Genomic DNA, 21,531 nt, shown 5'->3' with positions numbered 1-21,531 from the left:
GGGGACTGGGGGTCTTGGTTAATTTGGTGGATTGTCTGAATGCCACAGTCCCTCCACACTTAACCAAATTTATGCTATTAGCATAGATAAAATTGCAAAAACATTGACTTTCCCTACAGTGTCTATATCAGTATATGAGATATGAGACCTTTTGTTATTGTAAGATTAGAGAAGTCAAATACGGATGCATGGCGTGTCACTATGCTATCAGTGTGCAAGCTGTTGAAATACTGTAAATATACATGTATAATCATGGAGGTTGACGTTCAATGATGAAAACCTCCTTGGTATAATGGAGTTTAGAATTTAAAATAGAAAGCAGAGAAATATGAGTAAGAAAATTACAAAAGAAGAAGAATGCTTTTAGTAAATTTTACTGTCATAAGAAAAATCTACCAGTCTCAGAAATAAGTAACATGCTTTGTGACACCTTATGATCGATGTGCTTCACAAGCCCTGGAGGTGACTTCACCAGCCCCCACCTGCTTGTTTTGTAACCTGATACACCTGTCCGTAGTACAGGTGCACATACACACCTTTCATTCTCCCACCTTCAAGTTGCCATGGTTCATGTAATATGTGAAGAGTCCATGCAAAAATGCAGCTTTTCCCCCTGAGAAATCTAAATGTGGGACATTTCTCCCCAAAGATACCAGGTCCAGACTGGTGGGAAAAGATACAAAATTCAAAGCATTGCCTTGACCTTTAACCTCTAAAGCCTTGTGGAATTGAAAGTAGTTGTTTGTAGAGCCACATAAGTGGATGTGATGGTATCATTTGCAAGTAACAATAGTGCAGAGGACTTGAATGGTTTACCAAACACAGGTTTCATTGGATCTTATGTTGTGACTTTTAGACACCTGACTTTCCTTTTCTTGCATTTCTATTTCATTAAAGGAAATGTATCAGATTCTGTTCTGATAAATTTTCTACATTTGAAAGAACACTTTGAATAAAAGTAGATGAATAGTACTAGTATATTGTAACATAAGGGTTTTGATGAATCGTTACCTGCAAAGGTTGGATGTTATAGTTTAAAGAATATGATTTCAATCAAAACATTGTAATGCAGAGATTTTTTCAAGGTAGACAGTTTTGTATTGATCAATTATATGATGTACATTTCCAGGACTCCCCTACATCTAGCGTGTGCACGAGGCAACGTGGAAACTGTGCAATTCTTGTGTGAGAACAATGCCAAGCTGAACGTGTGTGATGATGATATGAGGTCGCCCCTCATGAAGGTACCAGCACATTCTCAATAATTCATGTGGTCCCCCGGGTTAATTCATTGTGTTTTAGACAGGTGTGCAGCGTAAACAATTGTTTGACAGTTATCAGGGCTCAGTACATGTATATCACGTACATAAATTTTCTTTTAACGAAATAATAAAAAGTACTTCTCAATTTCATATCATGGGTAGTGTGACTTGATACATTCCCTTTTTTCCTTACCAACTAACCTAAATTATGGCCATGGGGAGCCATAAGATATGACATAAGATTTGAATGGTGCAACTGTATCTGGATCTCTAAGTCCAAGGCCAAGATTTTGCAGTGATTAATAGTCAGTACTACATGACTGCTAAGGCTGTGAAAGCACCTGGTTATCCAGTTGACATTTAGCGTGATACAGTCCACAGATGTGGCACACATCATGATAAACAAAAGGTCAACAAAGGATACCACAGTTACATGTACATTAGTCTTCAGACTCAGCTGGTTTTTGCTTTACAAAATCACATTTCAGATTTAACCAATCACAATATTTCAGTTGAGAAAAGCATTGTTAAAGCCAAAGAAAATAACTGCTGTAAAGGTACATTGAACCTGGATGTCTAACCTTCACTGACGTACATTAAACCTATAAGAACTGTACCTCTCCTTGGCTTGGCCAGTGGAAAATGAGCTTTGAACAAGGATAATTGGACATCAGACACTAATTCTGTTTTCTGCTCCCCCAGGCTGTCCAGAGTCAGTTTGACGACTGCACGGCCATCCTGCTTGAACACGAGGCCGACACAAACCTGGTGGATAAAGACGGGAACACGGCCCTGCACCTGTCTGCTCTCATCCCCAGCCTCCCGGCTGCCGAGGCGCTGCTCAATCACGATGCAAGGATTGATACTCAGAACAAGGTGTGTGCGCATACTAGTGTCTTATTAATATTATTTGTGTCCGCATTACTTGATCTTGTACTAAGCTGCTTTTCTTGTGATATTTTTCCCTTTCCATAAGTACTAAATGTATATACTAGGGTACAGGAAAACCCTGTTTTACCTAGAAGACCACAACTTGCATATCAAAACTTCCCCAAAGCGTACTTCTAGGACTGAGCACGTTTTATTTTTTTCTCCCTCTCCAGTCTGGCAGCACCCCCCTCCATTTGGCCACCTACCAGGGTTATGACGACTTCTGTGAATTTCTGCTCAAGGAAGGGACAAATATTGATGCTCAGGATAACAAACAAAGGTTGGTTAATCATGACCGTATACAGCTGTATTATATATGTCAGTGTTGTATATTTCTTATATATATATTATTATATGCCTGGTCTTTGAAGCAACTATGTTGTACCAGCCATTCCTGTTTCGGCACTACAGGAATGTAGGTTTGAATCCTGTCCGACCAGGTTCTAAATCCCGAGTTACATGCCACTGTAGAGCTTTCCGTCCTTCTGATTATGGCAAGTTGCCTGGCTCATGATACTCTGTAAAAGCTTTAGGGTAATTGAATAGACCTGGCTGTATATACATGTACTTCTAATGTTGTAGACAAATAAACAATAAGTGATAACCCCCTACAGGACACCCCTGATGCTGGCCGGTATGCTGGGTCATGTCGGTCTGGTCAAACTGCTGCTGGAGAACAACGCTGATGTCAACATCCGCGACAACCGTGGCTGGACTGCGGAGGACTGTGCCAGCACGGCAGGACAGCACGCGTGAGTTCTCAGTGTACTGTGTTCTGTTGTGTACCTTTCACTTTCCTTCATACAAACTTATAGAGCATTTAGAAATTAGAATGTGGAATGTCAGTTTTCTTGTCTTGGTCATGATTATTTACTGTTCTTTGCTAAGGCAATTGGTTTTAAGACCACATTTCACTGTGGCTAAAATGTCACCATTAGTTTTATTACACACCACAAGTTATGATGTTTAAGAGACAATTTCAGTAGCATACAACTGAAATTATTTCTCTTTCTTTCATATATTACCAGGGCTGCCCACCTGATAGTAGACCACTCCCTGAAGACTTCCAGGGGGAGGGGAGCCACAGGAAGAAAGAGCCACTCCCCCTCCATGTTCAACCCACCGAGTCCGTCCAACGTTGACCCCCTCGGATTTGCAATCGGGGGACCAGCAGGTGATGAAATGGATGGTAAGTTTTGTCCTTTTCTTCATAATGGCTAGTACATTGTACTTTGGAAAGATAAGTGAAGAGAGAGTATTTAATGATCTACATGTAATATAATGATGCAGTAAAGTTAACAATTGCTCCTGACCAGTGTTTTTCCAAATCATTCATATTCCAGACTCATTTTTTCTAATTCAGGCATTTGCCATCTTGTACTTACTAGTACATGTATCATCCCAACAAAGTCTTCAGGTCATGAGACATCCTTTCAGCTTGTAGTTGTAGAATTTTGAATTTAACAATATCACAACATATCGAATGCAGTGATGATTTTTGTACAGCTGTAATTACCGTAACTCCTAACGCAGAGAGTACTTACGATATAGATCTGTGATTGTGCAACAAAGTCTATTCATACATCATGTGACTGTGGGTTTGAAACTTCACTCCTCAACTTCACTCTTCAGCTTTGCATGTGATTGCTGGTCTAAAATGCACCACTTCCCTGAATTTTTGTAAATTCATTTTACAAGAATATCTATAACATGCCTGGCACATTTCCCTTTGTGGTGCTTTCTTAACATCACCAGGCAGACACAAGAGGAGTTTTCTTTGCCATGCAGTAACCGCAGTTGTATCTGTTTGCCCGCTCTAGACTTTGCTGTTTTTCTTTCCCTCACACAGTGATAATGCCTGGCACAATTGTACTAGATACAGAAGATACATGTAGGAAGCTTAAGGGTAACGCTTACTTTAATATCTGTGTCACATGTCATTCGTAACGATGTGACGTGATGTGTACATGGATATTAGATACCTCTCACCATTTACATTAGAGATGTACGTGCACCTTTTCTTGAAAATTTGTTTTTATGTCTGTCAAAGAATGTAAATATTTCTACTTAGATGAAATTGGTTATGTCTGAACTCAAAAAATTTGTACTTTCAAATTTACACAATTTTTTGAGTTGCTGATTTTGTTTGCAATGTTTTGGGGTACATATGCAACTTGGTTGCAGAATTGTCAGAAAACTTATTTTTGTGTTGGCATTTCCTTTATTGTGCTTAACCCAGTGCTCTGACTACCACTGCTGCTACCACTCGGATACACGTAGAGTAATGTAATTCCATATTTTTCTTGCTTTTCAGTTCTAACTGCAAACCCGCTCTAGACTTTGCTGTTTATTTTCTTTCCCCCACGCAGTGGTAATGCCTGGCACAATTGTAGATAAAGGAGATAGAAGTTCACTTAAGAAGCTTAAGGGTAATGCTTCCGTCAACATCTTTGTCACATGTCATCTGTGAAAATGTGATGTAGTGATATGACATTGGTACTACTGACATTGTCGTTCATAGTTTATTTGTTGTTAGAATGTTTGTACTTTGTACATGACATGGCAATATTTGTGTTATGTGATCATATAGATCATGTTGGGATATTTGAGGAATGCAGTAGTAGGAAGGTTGGAAATTTCGCATACAGATCCTTGTGATGTCTTGACTTTGCATTAGAGAGTCCAGAGGCAGCAGATCTAAGACATGAGAGAAGAAGGTTGTCCTTTGAGACAAACCATAACAGGAAAGGTCGGAAGAAAACAGAAAGCCAGGATGTACCAAAAGGTGGTCCTAAGCGTAGGGAGTCAGATGGTAAAGGCAAAAGCCAGTCAGACGTTAAGCAGAAGAGACTTCGATTTTCGAGCTCAGATAGTGATGAGGACAGTAAGGAGAGCGAGAAAAAGCGTAGAAGACAGGTCCGCTCTGCTCCCAAACTTGAAGAAGCCAAGGCAAGCACAGATGAAAAATCTGTCAATCAGGGCAAGATGGCAGAAGCTAGCCAGGCAGTTGTCAGCAAGAGATCCAGAGACATGGTCCGTAGGAAAGAGACAGTTAACACACAGTCAGACAGCGTCATAAAAAAGAAGCCAGGAAAAGCTGTCAGAAGAGGCTCTCCCTCTGCTGAGATGTGCAGGCTCGTATTTGTAAGCGAGGCATCAAGCGGTCTGAGCGAGTCTTCCCCAGAACAGAATGCAAACATAGGCAGGCAGGAAGACGTGGATGTCTATAGTCTGACCACAGTTACTGACGTGGAGATAAAGGTTAGCAGTGACACCAGCCCCTGCAGTGATGTAGGCCTGGGCAGAGCTGCACTAGGTCAGAGGGCAGAGGCCATAGAAGAGTCAAAGGTCAGCTGTGAGGTCAGGAGTGATGTAGGACAGGTCCCCATGCCAAGAGCTGAGGCCAGGCCCTCTAGTGAGACAGTTGAAGGCAGGCTGATAGAAAATAAGAACAATCTGTTCTCAGTTATGTTCAGTAAAACAAAGTTGTGCAAATGAGTTGTAATTTTGCACAGGGTTTACCAGTGTCCTCTGTTTTTGTTTGCCGTCAATGACAATCATTTTGTTGATGTTGTGGCTGTTGTAACAGTTGTTAATGTTGGTCCACCTTGTTTACCAGTATGAGGAATGTCTTGTTGTCCGTCCATCTTGTCCTACTGTTGTAGTGACTCATTTCTCAAAGTTACATCATGAATTTGAGTTAACGTCTTAAGCCTGATTTCCAGAGGTTTGGCCATCTGTCTATTGTTGACTAGAGTGTTTCTAAGGAAATTTACACATTCAACATTCGTGTTTCCTTGACCGTCTCTAACCATGTTGGTTGTGAACCTGATCCGACTGACTACATTTCTGAAAATCTAAACGTTCTTGTGAAACATTTCTCTGTGATATGAAAAAAAAAAGTGATTTTATGCCTGACAGTTGTTTTGACTCCTACTACAGATGATGATGACCACCAATATGAGGAGGTGCCGTACAGAGGAAGAGGAAGAGATTCACCACAGTCCAGGTAGGAGGGTTATTCATTTGATAGTACAACAGATGAGTGACATGAGGTTTGGCTAGAGGACATGGGATTGAGATGCTGTTCCTGGGAGGATATTATGTCCTTGGAAAAGCATTTTAAACAGTTACCTACATTCTGTACCTCACAGTCCTCACTCCACCCAGGTGTAAATGGGTACCTGACTTTGGTAAGGTGAACTTGGTGGAAGGTGAGGGATGGGCTGTACCTTCCAAGACCAATAGCTTAATAAGAAACATTGGATTAACCACCCAGTGCCCCCAGAGTCTCAAAAGGCTATGGGACCTCTACCTCTGATGAAGTTAGATTATGATTTTCAAATGCAGACCGTTTTCTAATTTGTTGTTTTCATTCTGTGTTTACCCCATAGGTCTGATGCAGAAGACTCCTGGGCTGCATCAGAGCCCAGTGCTGCAGAACCAAAGCCTGCTCAAGTAAGTACTCTAAAACAAAAATGCTACACTTTGAGTTGTTAGATCACAATATCCTGAAATTATAGAGTAAAGCAGGTCAAGCTCAAAGCATAATAACAGACAAAACGTAATGCTTTTCGACGATGTGTAATATAGTAAATGTACATGTAGTAATGGGATGTGGGTAATTTGTGCTAAGTAATGAGAATCTAGAAAAAACAAACAACTGTTTCCTGTTTTCCAGAAGCCGAAGGCTGCGCCCAAACTGACCAGGTACCTCAGCAGATCTGACGAGTCCTTACCAGAAGGTTAGTAACTTGGAGATTAAAGTGTAAGTTAAACGTTCTCTGTTTTCATCTTGAGTTTTTACAAAAGATGTCAGAGCACCAAATAACAGCTTGTTGCAACTTTTAAGATGCACATGCATGTGTATAAGCTGATCACATATTATGTTCATGTAGAGAGGGAGTCTGGCTCACAGAAGGGCCGTGGCCGGGAGTCGCGGTCCCCGCGCAGTCCCCGGGACGGTGGTGACTCCTGGGCCGCCTCAGACGGAGACAGGAGCCCCTCTCCTGCCGCAGACTCCTGGGGACCTTCTGAACCTGAGAGCATCGGGGAAAAGGTCTGTTGTGTCATGTTTGAAAACAGTTGAAAATTTTGAATGTACAAAATATCATTAACTGACCAAAATTAATTTGAACTTTCTGTCACATACCTGGTGTTACAGAATCACTGGGAATTCTCATGGTCAGTTCTTCACTTTGTCTTACATAGATGACAAAATGGAGTTGTATGTTGAATCCGGTATATGGCAACGCTATGTTGCTGTAGGACAGCTAAAATATGAAATTAAGAACTATTTTGTTTTGTTTTGCAGAAGCCTGGTAAGAAAGTGAACCTGGCCAAGCTCCTGAAGTTGGACAAAGATGACAACTCCCAGAAGAGTGGAGGGAAAGGTGAGAGCTACTAGAAACTATAACACTAACATTCCATGAACTGATTACCACTGTGTTTAATGCTACCTGCAAAAAAAATGAGAGCTCAGTAAAAATCACACCTCTAACACTGCCTTACCAAAAATCCAGAAATAGGCGATGACTCCTCTTCAGACAGTCCAACATCTCCCCACCGTAAGGAGGCCCCTGGGAGCCCAACATCTCCCAGTACTAAGGACCCCCCTGGGATAGAGTCTGTGAAAGACTCTGGCATCTCTACTGGTAAAAGTCACTAATTCCCACTGGGATTTTTCATTATGTAGTCCCAATTGCACTTTTCATTCATTTTTTTCTCTTTATTTTTGACACCAGGTTTGCACCTACCAATCCAGTGAAGCCACCCGCATCTTCTAAATGCAGTTTTTCTCATTTTACTTTTATTTTCAGCAAACATTTGATTTGAAGTTACATGCTTGCCTGGAAAGATAGTGCACTGTATAGTGCTGTGTAATGATGATAAAGTACTACAGATATACTGGTATGTGTACCTGTAGCGGCAATGGTAAATGCTGACTTCCAGATCTCACACCAATGTTCTGCAACTCTTGACTTGCAGGTCTCACACCAGATTGTCAATGATACTTTCTAATAGTATGTAGACTCTTCAAATAGTATGTATCCGTAATCTTGTCATCAGATGGTACGTCAATGACACCAAGAGGGGAAATGTCACCACGAACGCAGGACTCCCAGAATTCCCCTCCCCTGTCCCCAACATCACCCAGGGGAGACGCGACGTTTGAGCCACAGCAGCACCAGGAGGAGGTCTCCCACCAGGATACCCAGAATTCCCCTCCCCTCTCCCCCACCACGCCTAAAGAACAACGAGAGTCTGAATCTCAGTGGGACTCCTCACCGGCTGCCTCCCCCTCCCCCAAACACGGAGCAAGTTCGGAGTCATCTGACAGTGATGGTGAACCTGCAAACTTTTTTTCTGTACCACCAAAACAACGATCTGACACAACCCCTTCTCTCTGGTCGTCACCCCTTATAAGGATAGGAGTCACACTTTGATAAAGCACCAAGATATTTCATAAACTTAAGGAACAGTCATTTAAGATTGTTTTCTCACAGATTTCACATTTTCATGGGGCACCTGACTATCAGTAACAGGATTTCAGTCAACATTTCTTTGCACCTTAACACATGTGTGACCATCATATTTTGCGCACTAACTGTGGAGGAGAGTATAGCATGTAAAATGCTGTGACTAAACTCACTATACACTAACTCACTAACACAATTATACATGTATTGTGAACCTAACCTTTTTCCACTTGACTAATCCCACTACTGTTGCCAATTCATTGTGAGAAAACAGAGATAATGTACTAGTAGTGAAGAACAGCGTCAATGGTACATGTACTTCCAGCAATAACTCAGACCATACTGTGATATAGATCATGCTTTTTTCATGCTGTTATATTCTTCCAGCATCATAGTATTATCTTCCAGCATCATAGATCACTCATTAACAATGTCTCTTGTACTTTCTATCTCATTGAAGACCATCTCAGAAGAAAGATCTCTCCTCGTAATCGTGTGTCCCCACACAACGACTCTCCTGTAAAAGAACCAGGAGTGAACAGTTACCCTAGTTCAGGGGTAGACTCAGGGTCTGACTCCAGCCACGTTGCTGTAACAACGCTCCAGGATGAGCTGGAAGAGGCGATGGCCAGGGGTACTAGTGTTTCACCTGCTCTGTTGGTCGTAGTGTGCAGTTTAGGGGATGGTGCAGGAAACTTGACAGTGGTGGGGAACTGGAGAACTTAAACCTGCACAGGAGGAGTCTTAAACCTGTTATCATGGAGACCTCAGACTCTATTTGGTGTAACTTGTATTATAGTGAAACTGCACCGGGATCTACATGTAGCATAAGTTATATTAGAGGTGAGGTTGAGGTTGGTGAGGTCCATTTTCTGGACACAATCATGTACTAAAGAGCACAACAGTGATCTGGTATGATATTTTTTAAATCACAGTAACACTAATGTACTTGACAAGCACTAACCATACAGGTTTGATGGATTTGATCCAAGCTCGGAGCCTCCCCCGAATCCAGCACAAAAATGGTGATGGGACGGAGAGAGTCAAAAGTATAAGTTATTGAAAATAATACATGTTTTTGTTTCTGGTTCTGTAGAGATGTCCCCCACCTCTCCCAGGGGCCCGTCTCCCATTGTCCAGGGCCCGGTCAGGTCTCCCCCGCTGGTGCCGAGGTTACCTGATTTAGAGGACTCCGTGTCGGAGTGGGACTCCAGCGCCCCTCCCACCCCTGTACACCAGAATGGTAGCATCTATGACATGCTGGATAAGTCTGGCTCCCCTAGTAGGACTCCCAGATCAGAGAAGAAAAGGAACTTCAGCTCTACAGCACCACCAAAGCAGCAACGGGGTAAACTTCATGGAAAACCTTGCTTTACACATGACATCTGCTTTCTAAAACAGTCACTCTCCTGCTGTCTAAAAATATTTCACAGGTGGAGGCGGATGCATGTATCAGGATAACTAACAATTAAATGCACTTTTTTGGAAACGTGTACTAAACTTAATGTAAAGTACAGAAAACTAACCTCAACAATCTCAAAAGGAACACCGTTTAACACATCTGTTTGTCTACAGGTGGATCTTCACATTTTGTTGAACTACCCAATGTGCTAACAATAAGATTCAACAGTATCCAACAGAAGACTTTGTTGTTTTGACATTTTCTGGTTCCCACCATCCAGATGGGTCACCAGTCTCCCCCAGGGACAAGCTGTCCCCTCGAGCCCGAGGCTCCCCACCCCTCACCCCCAACCCCCGGGACAGACAGGGCTCTGACTCTCAGTGGGACACCACACCCCCGGCCACCCCCACCCCCAGGCAGAATGGCAGGGACAACAAGGTAGGAACTGTTTGTGTTTTCTTTTACATGGTTGTGGCAGACATGACTATATTAGTATATACAGAGGCTATAATTACAAACATCTAGCCTTGCTGACAAAGATTGCAAACTATGTAAGCACAAAGAAAAGGATGTTAAAAACAAACTTCAGATCATCTGCTTAGTACTTCATCATGAACTCCTTATATGTAATAGAAAATGTTCAAAGCCGAATGCTTCTATCACTGTGTACATGTTGAGCTCATGTACCTTGGGTTTAACAGGATGATGACGATGACTGGGACACCACACCTCCGGCCACGCCCACCCCTCGTCATGGCAACATACGGGAGGAGGTAACCATGGAAACCAGTACCATCTCCTCCTGTCCATCACAGCTTTCCTGTACACTGTCCACAATCAAACACTGAACTCTTGCTTTACCTTCATACCTGTTGACTATTGGCAGTTTTCTCTCTGTGCTAGGGCAAAGGAATTCACTCTCAAAGTTTCTATCTTTTCTAGCAGAGTGATTTCTTTTCCAGCCTGCAGATATCAAGTAGAATAACTATCATCATCAATTAGCCATGACAAACAACAAGATTGATTGATAAATGTATATAAAAATGAATTATACTGTGTACTTTACTCTGCAGGAATAAACCCAGTATATATAGTAACTGCTGTAGGATTTTTAATGTGTGGATCACTGATCACTCCTTTGCTAGCAAAGTTTACATGTGGTGAACTCACTGAACTCACAATCAAACCAACACACATATCATGTAGGATGTGATTTTTGGAAAGTACTAGTATGATGCAAAATGCTGTCTGACCAACTTTTGTTTATTATTGTTTGGTTCAGGGTGAGTATGAGGATGTGATACCGACAGGGAAAAGCAAGTCCAGCCCACGAGCTAAGGCCAAGGCTCCAGCGTCTGCTGACCTCCCTGAGGATGAAGATGACAGGAAAAGAGGTGAAACACTCTTTGGTATAAGGAGAGATAGGAAGTTTCAATGTTGTCCCTTTTCATTTGAAAAAGTTGGTGAGGTTATGGCACATTTATGGCAATATACTTTATATGTATGGAACTGCCCAATTGATAGCAAGAATTTGTATTAAATCTTTTTAGAGAATCAAGAAAATCCATGCCTCATCATATTACTTGTCCCTTTCAGATTCCTTTAACCAGGTTTTTACACATGTATATCTGTGATCTGTCCCAGACTTGAAAAGGGTTCAAAATCTGAATGTTGTTGCTTTTCCCCTTGATAACATGTTAATGGTCTTTGTCTTGTAATCCCCAGTACTGGCAGAGCTTGGCCTGTCTGATGTGTCAGAGGTCTCCAGTGTCAACTTTGACACCGAGAACGAGACAGACCAGGATGCTCCATCACCTTTGACCCCAAGGTAATTTACACTGTATCATCAGGGCACAAAGCTAAAGCAAATGTATTGAAGTCAAACCTGTACAAGTGACTGCCTCAGCAAAATGACCACCTGCCATTGCAGGCCATTGTGGACACTTTTTGGTGGCTTCTTTGGGTATTTTCTTATTGACCCAAACAATAAGAACCCTGACTGTAGTGGCCACCTGTCCAGCGTGACCATTTTCTTCAAGTCTCTTGAGTGCTCACGTTGGACCATGAAAATGACACTGAGTAAAAACAATTCCTTTATCTTGTCCTTCACAGGAACCGACCTTCCCCATCAGCCACAAGGTCAGGTCCCAAGGTCAACCAGACAGCATCCTTACCTGAGTTAGGAAGAGCTCAGCAGGTGAGACCAATTGTATAGGAAAACTTTAAGAAATGTTCTGAGGAAGGTGCAAACATTGACATGGTGAGGTTAGGAAGACAATGTTTATGATAATTCTCTGCACAATTCATAATGTTAGAATGTGCCATTATGAATGTATGTTTCCACTCATTTATCATATGCCCCCCTCTTCCTTAGAATGCTGAAAAGAAGGAGACACCAAGAAGAAGAAGTGAGAGCCAAGATGAGTCAGGTTAGTTGCTGTCTTTAGTGATGATCTTTAGAATACACAAAACTAGTTTATGAAAATAGGACACCCCACAGCTCTTACTATCAAGAGATTGTGATGTCATTGCTGTTCATGCTTGAGCAAAGGCAGATTATAATTGGCCGGCCTAAGCACTTCTTTTCCCATTTTCAGTGCACATTCAAAATTAAGTTCAACTTGATGTTTCAACAGAATACTTTGAGCAGGAAATTCAGAGGATTTAAGTGGAAGACTGCATTGTCAACTTGTTCCCTATTTTGTCCAGATTCTGACTGGGATTCAGACGAGGTGCTTCCCCCCTCAGACTACAGCGCAGGGAAGGCGGCAGGCAAGTCCCCGTCTGCACCAGCTGTCATGCAGAAGAGACCTCGTAAGTCCTGGTGGTGGGGAGGGGGGCAGGCTTGTCTCAGCAATGACATTCAGGTCATGGCTTTTGCAAAACACATTAAAGACAGGCTTATCTGGGACTACATACATGTATGCTGCATGTCGTTTTTAAATGTAGCAGTCTTAGGTTAGCCTGGGTGCCTTCTGATTTGTAACAGCAACCTCAAAAATCAGATGGCACCCAGGCTAGTTTTACGTACCTCATGATAAAAATCAGTTCCGATATCCTTATCCCTGATGCACAACGGCTCTCAGAGTCTTCTGTCAGGTATGTCAGAATCCTCCTCCTTCTGTACAACTAACTTTGTAGTAATCCTCACCCACCAACTTCCAATGTATATAACATTTTGCACAATTTTTGTTTTTTATTAACACCTTATGTTAAGTTTCAGTTATTTTGCACTTTTTTATTTTTATTTTTGTTTTGTATTTTGTGTTTTAATCTCTAACAAAGCCTCGGCCCAAGAGTCTGAACAAGACACGTCCACATTCGGTGATGATGAGGTCATCAGACCTGAGGATGAGGACTTCACTCAGTCTGTGTCTAAAACTCCTTCCCTCCAGGAGTCAGGGCATAGAGGTAGGTTACTCCCCAGCATGCCTCCCCTCCCCCTAAAAAATAAAGCTGTTTTCCCCTCACCAACAAGAAAAGGATGGCCAAAAATCATGTAACCTTACATGTCTTTAGATGTCAAACTGTACTAGTATATCAAAGCCCATTTCATTTCAATGTTTTGGACAACCCTAGCCTTCTGAAAGAAACCTGCCATCTTCCACTTCATGTACATGTATATGCCCATTGCTTTGCAAAAAGTTGCTGTCCACCGTCCTGTTCTTCACTGTGTTGTAGATTTGTTCTGTTTTGTTTTGGTGTTCACTAATGTAATTGGTGGTGTGTATTTGTTTTTTTGTCATTTTGTTTTGTGTTGTTTTGTTTTGGTGTTCACTAATGTTGTAGGTGGTGTGCATTTGTTTTGTTTTGTTTTGTATTTTTGTTTTGTTTTGGTGTTGACTAAAGCTGTAGTAAGTGGTGTGCATGTTGCATGGTGGTTACAGTCGGTGATGAGGATTCCGAAACCTCGTCTGACTTTGGCGATGACGAGGTGCTTCCTCCCCAGGATTATTACTCCCCGCCGTACGGTAGTGGGAGGCCGCGTACGTATTGTACTGTGTTGTGCTTTGTAGTAGAGAGCAATGTTTAGGTGTGGTGTTGTAGTTTCTCATTGCTTCTTGCTTCCCTTCTTTTCATGAATGCTGTGTCAAACTGTCTTTGCTGCTTTTGGAAAATTACATTTTACAATGAGAATAGTGTTTTTTATTCAGTCATTCATTCATTGTTTCATTCATTCATCATTTCATTCATTTAATTAATATCCTAATTCATATGTGCCCACATTTGATTATAATTTATTCAATTCTTCCAAGGAGGTTAAGCTGATATTGAACAAGAAGGTCAGATTAGCCACCTTGGATTATAGGACTGTTACTGTAACAGTAACAGTTATGTCAGAAGGTCAGAGAATCATCAGTGTTTCCCTCCCCAGCCCTGTACCGCGGCGTCTCCCAGACAATCGAGGAGGAAGACGAGGACCAGGCCTCGCAGCTCGGCAGCGCCCGCTCCCGCCAGTCTGAGGTCACGGAGGAGGAGAGCGAATCCGAGTGGGAGAGAGAGAAGAAGCTGGATCGCCAGAAACGAGAGCAGGAAGAACGGGAGGAAGAAGACAGAAGGAGACAGCAGGAGAAGGAGAGACAAGAACAAGAAGAACAAGAGAGAAGGGAAAGACAAGAACGTGAGAAGCGAGAACAAGAGGAGAAGGAACGCCAGGCCGAGAAGGTTAGCCATCTCAAATGCTTTTTGCTGACTGTCAGATTGCAGGTACTGCAGTACTTCTCAGTCCCATCAGGGGGCTCTTTGTCTGCTCCATTCCCAACTAATCTGCCCAACTATAGGTTCACCAAATTTTCAGTTCATTGAAAGAGCATGTTGTCTCCTATGATATAGCTTCTTGATGGCATTTTCTGGTGAAAAGTATTTTTCAAGTTGTCCCAATGTCCTTTTCTAATTAGTTTCTGTGCATTGTGTTGTCTGCTTGGCTATTTTTGGTAGTGCTGTATTCCTTTTCCACAGCACACTGAGTTGTTAGGCTTTATTTATTTATTTATTTATTTATTGCTCTTAAAAACAGTTGGGTGGTACCTTCAGTCTCTGAAAGACTGATTTCCAAGGTAGCCCAACAGAACATACACATTGGACAACATGGAATACAATAAGATTAAACAAAATAAAACAGATTAATCAAATGATCAATCGTGGCAAATGACAATAAATAATATAAACAGAGGGTACAAATAATCAATCATACAAACACAACGGAACAACCAAAACAAATAGTCAAAATCGTTAAGCATAGTCGTATTGTCAAATAATGACAGTCGGTTGTCCGTGAGGTCAGGGTCAGAGGTCGTATGTTCTTAGCGCTACTTTAAAAGCATTTATTGTTGATGCCTGTTTAGTTACCGTGTTAAGCGAGTTATAGGCTGAAGCTGCTCTGTACTTAAATGTTCTCTGTCCAGTTCTGTTTGTGTATTTGGGTTTACGCAGTAGGTTTGCTTGTCTTGTGTTGTACTGATGTGTTTGGTGGTTGTAGCTGAAACAGTGTAGCAGGTAATCAGGTGCAAGTCCATGTAGACACTTGTAGACCATTGTGCAGGTATGGTGGGTTCTCCTTTCCTCTAGTGGTCTCCAACCCAGTGTCTGGTGTAGTTCGCTTACACTCGAGCGCAGTTCCCTTCTCAGGATTATCCTGGCAGCCCTGTTCTGGAGGAGTTGAAGTTGCTGTTTGGAGGTAACATTGCAACTATTCCAAACCACATCACAATATTCAAGAATGGGTAGAACTAGACTTTTATACAACAGACATGCAATATCAGTGGTTAAGTACGGCCTTAAACGTCTCAGCAGGCCGAGACGTTGGGCCACTTTGTTACAGGTAGTCTGAATGTGGTCATTGTAACTTAGGTTTGAGTCTAGTACTACACCAAGATATTTGTAGTATTCAACCTTTTCCAGCTCATTGCCCCCAATACTAATAACTAGTTCAGGGGCTGACCTTGTTCTTACAGGTGTTCCCATTAACATCCACTTGGACTTACTGGCGTTAAGGGTAAGCCGGTTAGTCTTGAACCAGATTGCTATCCGGTCAAGTTCTGAGTTGAGACTCTCCTCGATGTATTTAGGATCCGTACTTACACTGAATAAGGCGGTGTCATCAGCATAAAGTGAAATTTTACTACTTGATACAGCTGCTGTCAAGTCATTAATAAACAGATTAAACAGGAGTGGTCCCAGGATAGATCCTTGGGGAACACCAATGTTGACAACGGCTGGATCAGATGTACATCCATTCATTGAGACAGTGTGTAATCGATTGGCTAGGTAGTTCGTAAACCAGGCAAGCTCCCTGCCATGAAGGCCGATCCATTCGAGTTTCTTAATCAAAATTTGATTTTCAAGCCTTGACCATAAGGATTGACCTATCACACTAAGACTCATAAACAAGACTAACAACAGTAAGTAAATGTTGACAAAATCCAAGGGAATCAACAGTAGTGGTTATCAAACGCCAATAAATTAGACAGAGCTGTATCCAGCACTAACATTACCTCACCTTCACATTCTCCAGTCTAAGAAATGGTACATGTATCTCTAAAAGCTTTATGTTTGGCAACTCACAGAAAATGTTAATCTTAGTGTAAAAATTATTTGTATGGTCCATTTGTTATGGCTTAACTTCATCTTAACGTTTACTTAGTGAGATTTGAAGTTGATAACTTTCCCAGCCGTTAACGGTCATGTTTACACATACCACTCAGTAAATTCTGTGTCAAACTTCACAAAGCATTTTATACAGTCCTGTCAGCATGTTATTGACTTTCAAAAGACTCCCTCACACCAGAGCGTACTTTCTCTCTGGCCGCACTACACGATTTGTGTACAGACCTCAAAATCGCCTCTTTCATATGCTAATGACGCTACTCTGAAACCCGAGTCCTGTCTGTTGTTACCGGGTAACCCGACACTTCAGACCCCGGCTGCAGGGTGGGGGGGTTATTATGGATTAGTGTAACTTATCCGCAGTTGTTAGTTTTAGTGACAGGCAACAGTAGACTACACAGTTATGTCAGGCGTCCTGCGCTGAACATTTGTCATCTGTTACACACTGCTGAGTTTGTGACAAATCTCTGTATTACCAAGTCCTCATCAGTGTATAGGGCTTTAGGGTAAGTTGGCTTTTCTATTATATAGAAATAGTATAATTTAGAATGTGTTTTAAACTGGTAGCTGCATCAGAATAGTAGAGCGGCAAACATTAGAACAAGTGTTGGCGTGGGTCCAGTCTGTCCCTCATTATTTACGTAGTAACAGAGATAGCCACAACTCCTGCCTTGCACAGACCTATGTATACAGAGAAAGCCAAAACATACTTCAAGTGGTATTGATTCCTTTGCACCTCGGCAATTTTTGCCAACCATCTACTGTAAGTATGTAGGATTTGTATTCCTGCTTGAGAAAAGCTCTGTCTTTTTACTAATATTTTAGTGTCTAAAGTCTGAAGCTTTCAGCATCTTGGTATTTTTTCTTGTGACCCTCTTGAGAAGCCTAGAAGGTGTAAACACTGTGCTACAGAATCAGTTACATTAATTTTGTTGAAGCAATGTCGTGCATTTCTTATTGTGAGCTACGTCCAAGTTTCTACATGTAGTTATTCTTTATCATAACTATCATACATGTATACGGTAGGTCTAAAATAATTAAGTCTGTTGTGAACAGGATGGATAATTCCATACTGATAAGCATTGATTTGAAAGCACAATTCATGGAGGCATGTAAACTCAAGTAAAATGGTGTACATTGCAGTCACGTATGTAAACTCTTCTGTCTTGTGTTTGGTCACCCATGGTATGGTCTGGTCAAGGACAAGTTAACTTGTTTGTCCCTCGTCTGGTGTCAGGACATCAATATTGACAGATGTTGCAGAAAGTAGGTTATGTGGTCACCAGGGCCACAGTTCAGATATCAGTAGCCTGCTCATTCTGAAAGAACAGTTGAGTGTTACTAGGACTGGCATCAGAGTTATTATTCTGATCAAGTACATTGGTGACCCATTATTTCTTACTTTGCAATTTTATCTTTGGCAACCTCTTGTTAGGTTTCAAAAATAATGTTAGACTTTGAAGATCTTCAATAATTATTTTTTCTATATCATAGAAACGCAAGGAAGAGGAAGAAGCCAGAAGAAAGGAGAAACAAAGAAAGGAGGAAGAAGAAAGAAGGAAAGAAGAAGAGAAACAGCGCAAGGAGGAGGAGAAAAGAAGAAAAGAGCTAGAGAGACAGGAGGAGGAGAGACGTCAGAAAGAAGAAGACCTCAGGCAGGCCAGAGAACGGAAACAAAGGGAAGAGCAAAAGAGACGTGAAGAAGAGGAGAGAAAGGCACAGGAAAGAAGAAGGCGGGAAGAGGAAGAGAAGGAAAGATTGAGGAAAGAGGAAGAGAGAAGACTAGAAAATGAAAGGGAACAGCAGGAAATAAAGAGAAGAGAGGAAGAAAGGAAGAGAAGAGACGAGTTGGCTCGACAGCGCGAGGAAGAAGAACTAAGGCTTGAACAAGAACAAAGGGAAAAGGAGAGAAGACGAAGAGAAGAAGAAAAGGAAAGGAAAAGACTAGAGGAAGAACGAATCAGGAAAGAAAAGGCTGAAACCAGAAAGAAGGAGGAAGAACGTAGGGCTCAGCAAAGACGAGAAGAGGAAGAAAGACTTGCTGAGGAGGAAAGAAAGGAAGAGGAAAGGCAGAGGGAGAGAAAGAAGGAGGAAGAGCGCAGACAAGAGGAGAAAAAGAGACAAGAAGAAGCCAGAAGGGCCGAGGAGAGGAGGATAGCAGAGGAAAAGACTCAGAAGCACCTAGAGAAACTGAGGCAATTAGCTGAAAAACAAGCAGAGCCAGTGTAAGTACACATTGTGTGATTTTTAGATGAATGATAATGATTTCCAGATAAGATCCACACTAACACCCTCAGCATTTGCTAATTTTACACTTGAATACATGCTACAAGTCACCCGTCCAAAAAGATGGGAAGATGACAAAGATAAAATGTTCGTTCACACTTGGGCAGTTACCTTCAAACCTTTTTTCTCACCAGTCCTTGACAGCTTAGTAATTATAATACTTTCTCTCTGAAGGTGACATGGGGAAAGTTCCTTGGGTGGATAAACTCCATGTACGGTATCATAGAAGTGCATCAAAATCAATCTTTGAGAGATCACTCAAAGCAATCTGTGACAGAACAAATGTTGATGGGTTCTGTAACCTTCACAAAGGGCAATAATCTATATAGTAGGCAATGCATTGTCACAGAACTAAATAAGATGTGCAACAAGACCCCACCACAATCCCCGGTGTGATCTCAATTATTTCCTTGGCTGAATGAGGTCAAGCAATAAAAATAGAATGTTTTGTGGGTTGAGTACCATCCATCTTATTCCCATGGCAGTCTTTGCAGCTAGCTGCAGGGTGTGACATGATCAGGGGTAGGACTGGGGAAATTTTGTTTTGATCTGCTAAGTTAGAAGAAATCCAAGAAAGTTGTTATTGTTTCTAGTGTGGTATGTTTCATCTGGATGTAATCCTCGTGGGACTCGTAATGAGTCTCTGTTTGTAATCTCTTGACTGTACTGCAATAAGCTGTGAAAACAATTTGTCTGTCTTCTTGAATACATTCATGTAACTAGTGGCTATTGTTGCAGTTGAAACATTAAGAAATCTGTTCTGTTCTTGAAAGCTTTGTTGTTGAATTTTTATGTCTTAAGATATATCATCAATAGATCAGGTTGGGAGAAAAGTTATTGTTATAAAGGGTGGTATTTGTCGCCTTAAAGCTTTGATTTCAAGTTGATTTTCTTGTTTATTCAACAGACATGACAGCCCAAGACAGTCCAGCTCTGGTGGCCTCCACAGACCAGACTCAATAGATAAGGAGGTATGTGACAATACTTTTTTCTGAGTGTCCTTTCCAAGATGAGTGGATTAAGGACTAATGTAGCATGTCTGTAAGTATTGTTGTAGTATGACACTATCACCTTTTTAGATAAGAGCATAATTCCCTACTATGCAGTAGCACCAGTCCTGGAGACCCGGCCATGTGTCACATGAAATAAGAAATTGTCAAAGATGAAACAATATTCTATTTTCCCCCTTCAGGACAGTTTGACAAGTACAGTATACAGTACCAGCCATTGTCGAATGTCCCATGCATCATGAAATAATTCTCCCCCCCCCCCCAGGACGTGTTCAGCAGCCAGTCCTCCGTGGTGGAAGACGATATCGAGGACGACGCCCGTTCCCTGGAGCTGCGGAGGAACCGGGAGCGGGCGGAGGCAGAACTCGCCCAGGCCAAGCAGGTACGACGAGAGAGGATGCTGTCTGCAGGGTCCGGCAGTATCAGTCTGAGCGAGGACGACTTCGACGCACATCTGGGCAGGGGCAGGTCAGGATGCCTTTCTTTCTGTTCACTCATTCAGTCGTTCATACATTGAATCAGATGTTTTCTTTATATTTTGCTTCTTCTTGACAGAAGAAATCTATATTTCCAACTATTTACTCATAAAGTTTGGCCAGGTGTGGTCACAAAAACGGAAAGAAAATTGAGAACAAGCCATATTCTGCTATTCAGGTTTATTCATATTGTATGACTGGGTATAATTAATAAGAATTGTTCTTGAGGAAGGGTGTTTGCCCAGTCAACAGACAAGTCAAATAAAAAAGTCACATATGGCCATTATAGTGGCAAGTTTGAAATACAATGTATGATATTGTGTACCGATTGAAAATGACATGATATTTTTATAATCATGTAAAACTTGCAAAGCTGGCTAGCATATACTAAGGGAAATCAGACCGTGCAATGTCATGACATTGTATGAATCATTGATTTTGATGTTTGCCTCTCTTGATATCACATAAAACTAACAATTGATTATTGTCTTACACCACTATAGCTTGAAGGCATATTTGACCACAACTCAATTGATAATAGCGACCCCGACGGCTATTTGTCTTGTTTTAATAATAGACTACATGTCATCCGGCCATACTGGTGGCTGATTGATGCACCAGCAGCCTCCATTCACCCTGCACCTTCCAGTTAATAAACCCCTTCATCACCATAATTCTTATGACAGCAGGGTATTGTTACACATGGCGTTTCAAAGGTTTTAACCTGGGGGCATAGGAAATGTAGGACAAGCCATTGCGTAGTCAGGGGTGTTTGCCAAACTTGGAAACTTTTTTCCAACAATTTTGGAGACGTTTGAGAATTTTTAAAAAGCCTTTGATGAACATGCAGATCTAAGGATGCATGACATTGTGCACTGCATAAATTTCAAGCAAGCTTGTGATATCCAATATTCTTTTGTCAAGAAGTTGTTTGACATCTCCCTCCCTAAAACAAGTTGACCTGTCCCAGAGTCCATTTGTAAAGACTGTTGTAGCTGGAATTCCTAAGAGTGGGTGGCCCTCTATGTTAAAGTGGTTTGTAGAAAATGTAACCAACTCCCAACGTCTCTCACCTGTCCA

General features: G+C 41.7%; 1 protein-coding gene across 4 annotated transcripts in view; it reads left to right on the top strand.

Moving 5' to 3' along the window:
• Positions 1-21,531, top strand: part of LOC109469859 (ankyrin repeat domain-containing protein 26-like) — a 40,605-nt gene that overhangs the window by 972 nt on the left and 18,102 nt on the right. The window contains exons 2-25 of one of the 4 annotated variants that reach the window (XM_019768612.1): positions 1,130-1,244; positions 1,965-2,138; positions 2,366-2,472; positions 2,807-2,944; positions 3,221-3,381; positions 4,870-5,622; positions 6,135-6,201; positions 6,587-6,650; positions 6,874-6,937; positions 7,091-7,251; positions 7,507-7,585; positions 10,354-10,511; positions 10,775-10,846; positions 11,356-11,467; positions 11,799-11,901; positions 12,186-12,270; positions 12,448-12,502; positions 12,783-12,887; positions 13,359-13,484; positions 13,961-14,059; positions 14,449-14,738; positions 18,174-18,904; positions 19,873-19,936; positions 20,241-20,443. In XM_019768612.1, coding sequence (XP_019624171.1) covers positions 1,130-1,244; positions 1,965-2,138; positions 2,366-2,472; positions 2,807-2,944; positions 3,221-3,381; positions 4,870-5,622; positions 6,135-6,201; positions 6,587-6,650; positions 6,874-6,937; positions 7,091-7,251; positions 7,507-7,585; positions 10,354-10,511; positions 10,775-10,846; positions 11,356-11,467; positions 11,799-11,901; positions 12,186-12,270; positions 12,448-12,502; positions 12,783-12,887; positions 13,359-13,484; positions 13,961-14,059; positions 14,449-14,738; positions 18,174-18,904; positions 19,873-19,936; positions 20,241-20,443 — 4,086 coding nt within the window. The remainder of the gene's footprint in view (positions 1-1,129; positions 1,245-1,964; positions 2,139-2,365; positions 2,473-2,806; positions 2,945-3,220; positions 3,382-4,869; positions 5,623-6,134; positions 6,202-6,586; positions 6,651-6,873; positions 6,938-7,090; positions 7,252-7,506; positions 7,586-10,353; positions 10,512-10,774; positions 10,847-11,355; positions 11,468-11,798; positions 11,902-12,185; positions 12,271-12,447; positions 12,503-12,782; positions 12,888-13,358; positions 13,485-13,960; positions 14,060-14,448; positions 14,739-18,173; positions 18,905-19,872; positions 19,937-20,240; positions 20,444-21,531) is intronic. The other 3 variants (XM_019768621.1, XM_019768635.1, XM_019768630.1) reach the window with 3 other exon arrangements.

The sequence above is a fragment of the Branchiostoma belcheri genome, unplaced genomic scaffold (genome assembly GCF_001625305.1).
Source record: "Branchiostoma belcheri isolate BF01 breed outbred unplaced genomic scaffold, Haploidv18h27 scaffold10, whole genome shotgun sequence".
NCBI classification, from domain to species: domain Eukaryota; kingdom Metazoa; phylum Chordata; class Leptocardii; order Amphioxiformes; family Branchiostomatidae; genus Branchiostoma; species Branchiostoma belcheri.
Note: the sequence above shows the minus strand (reverse complement) of the source record. Positions and strands in the feature narration are given on the sequence as shown.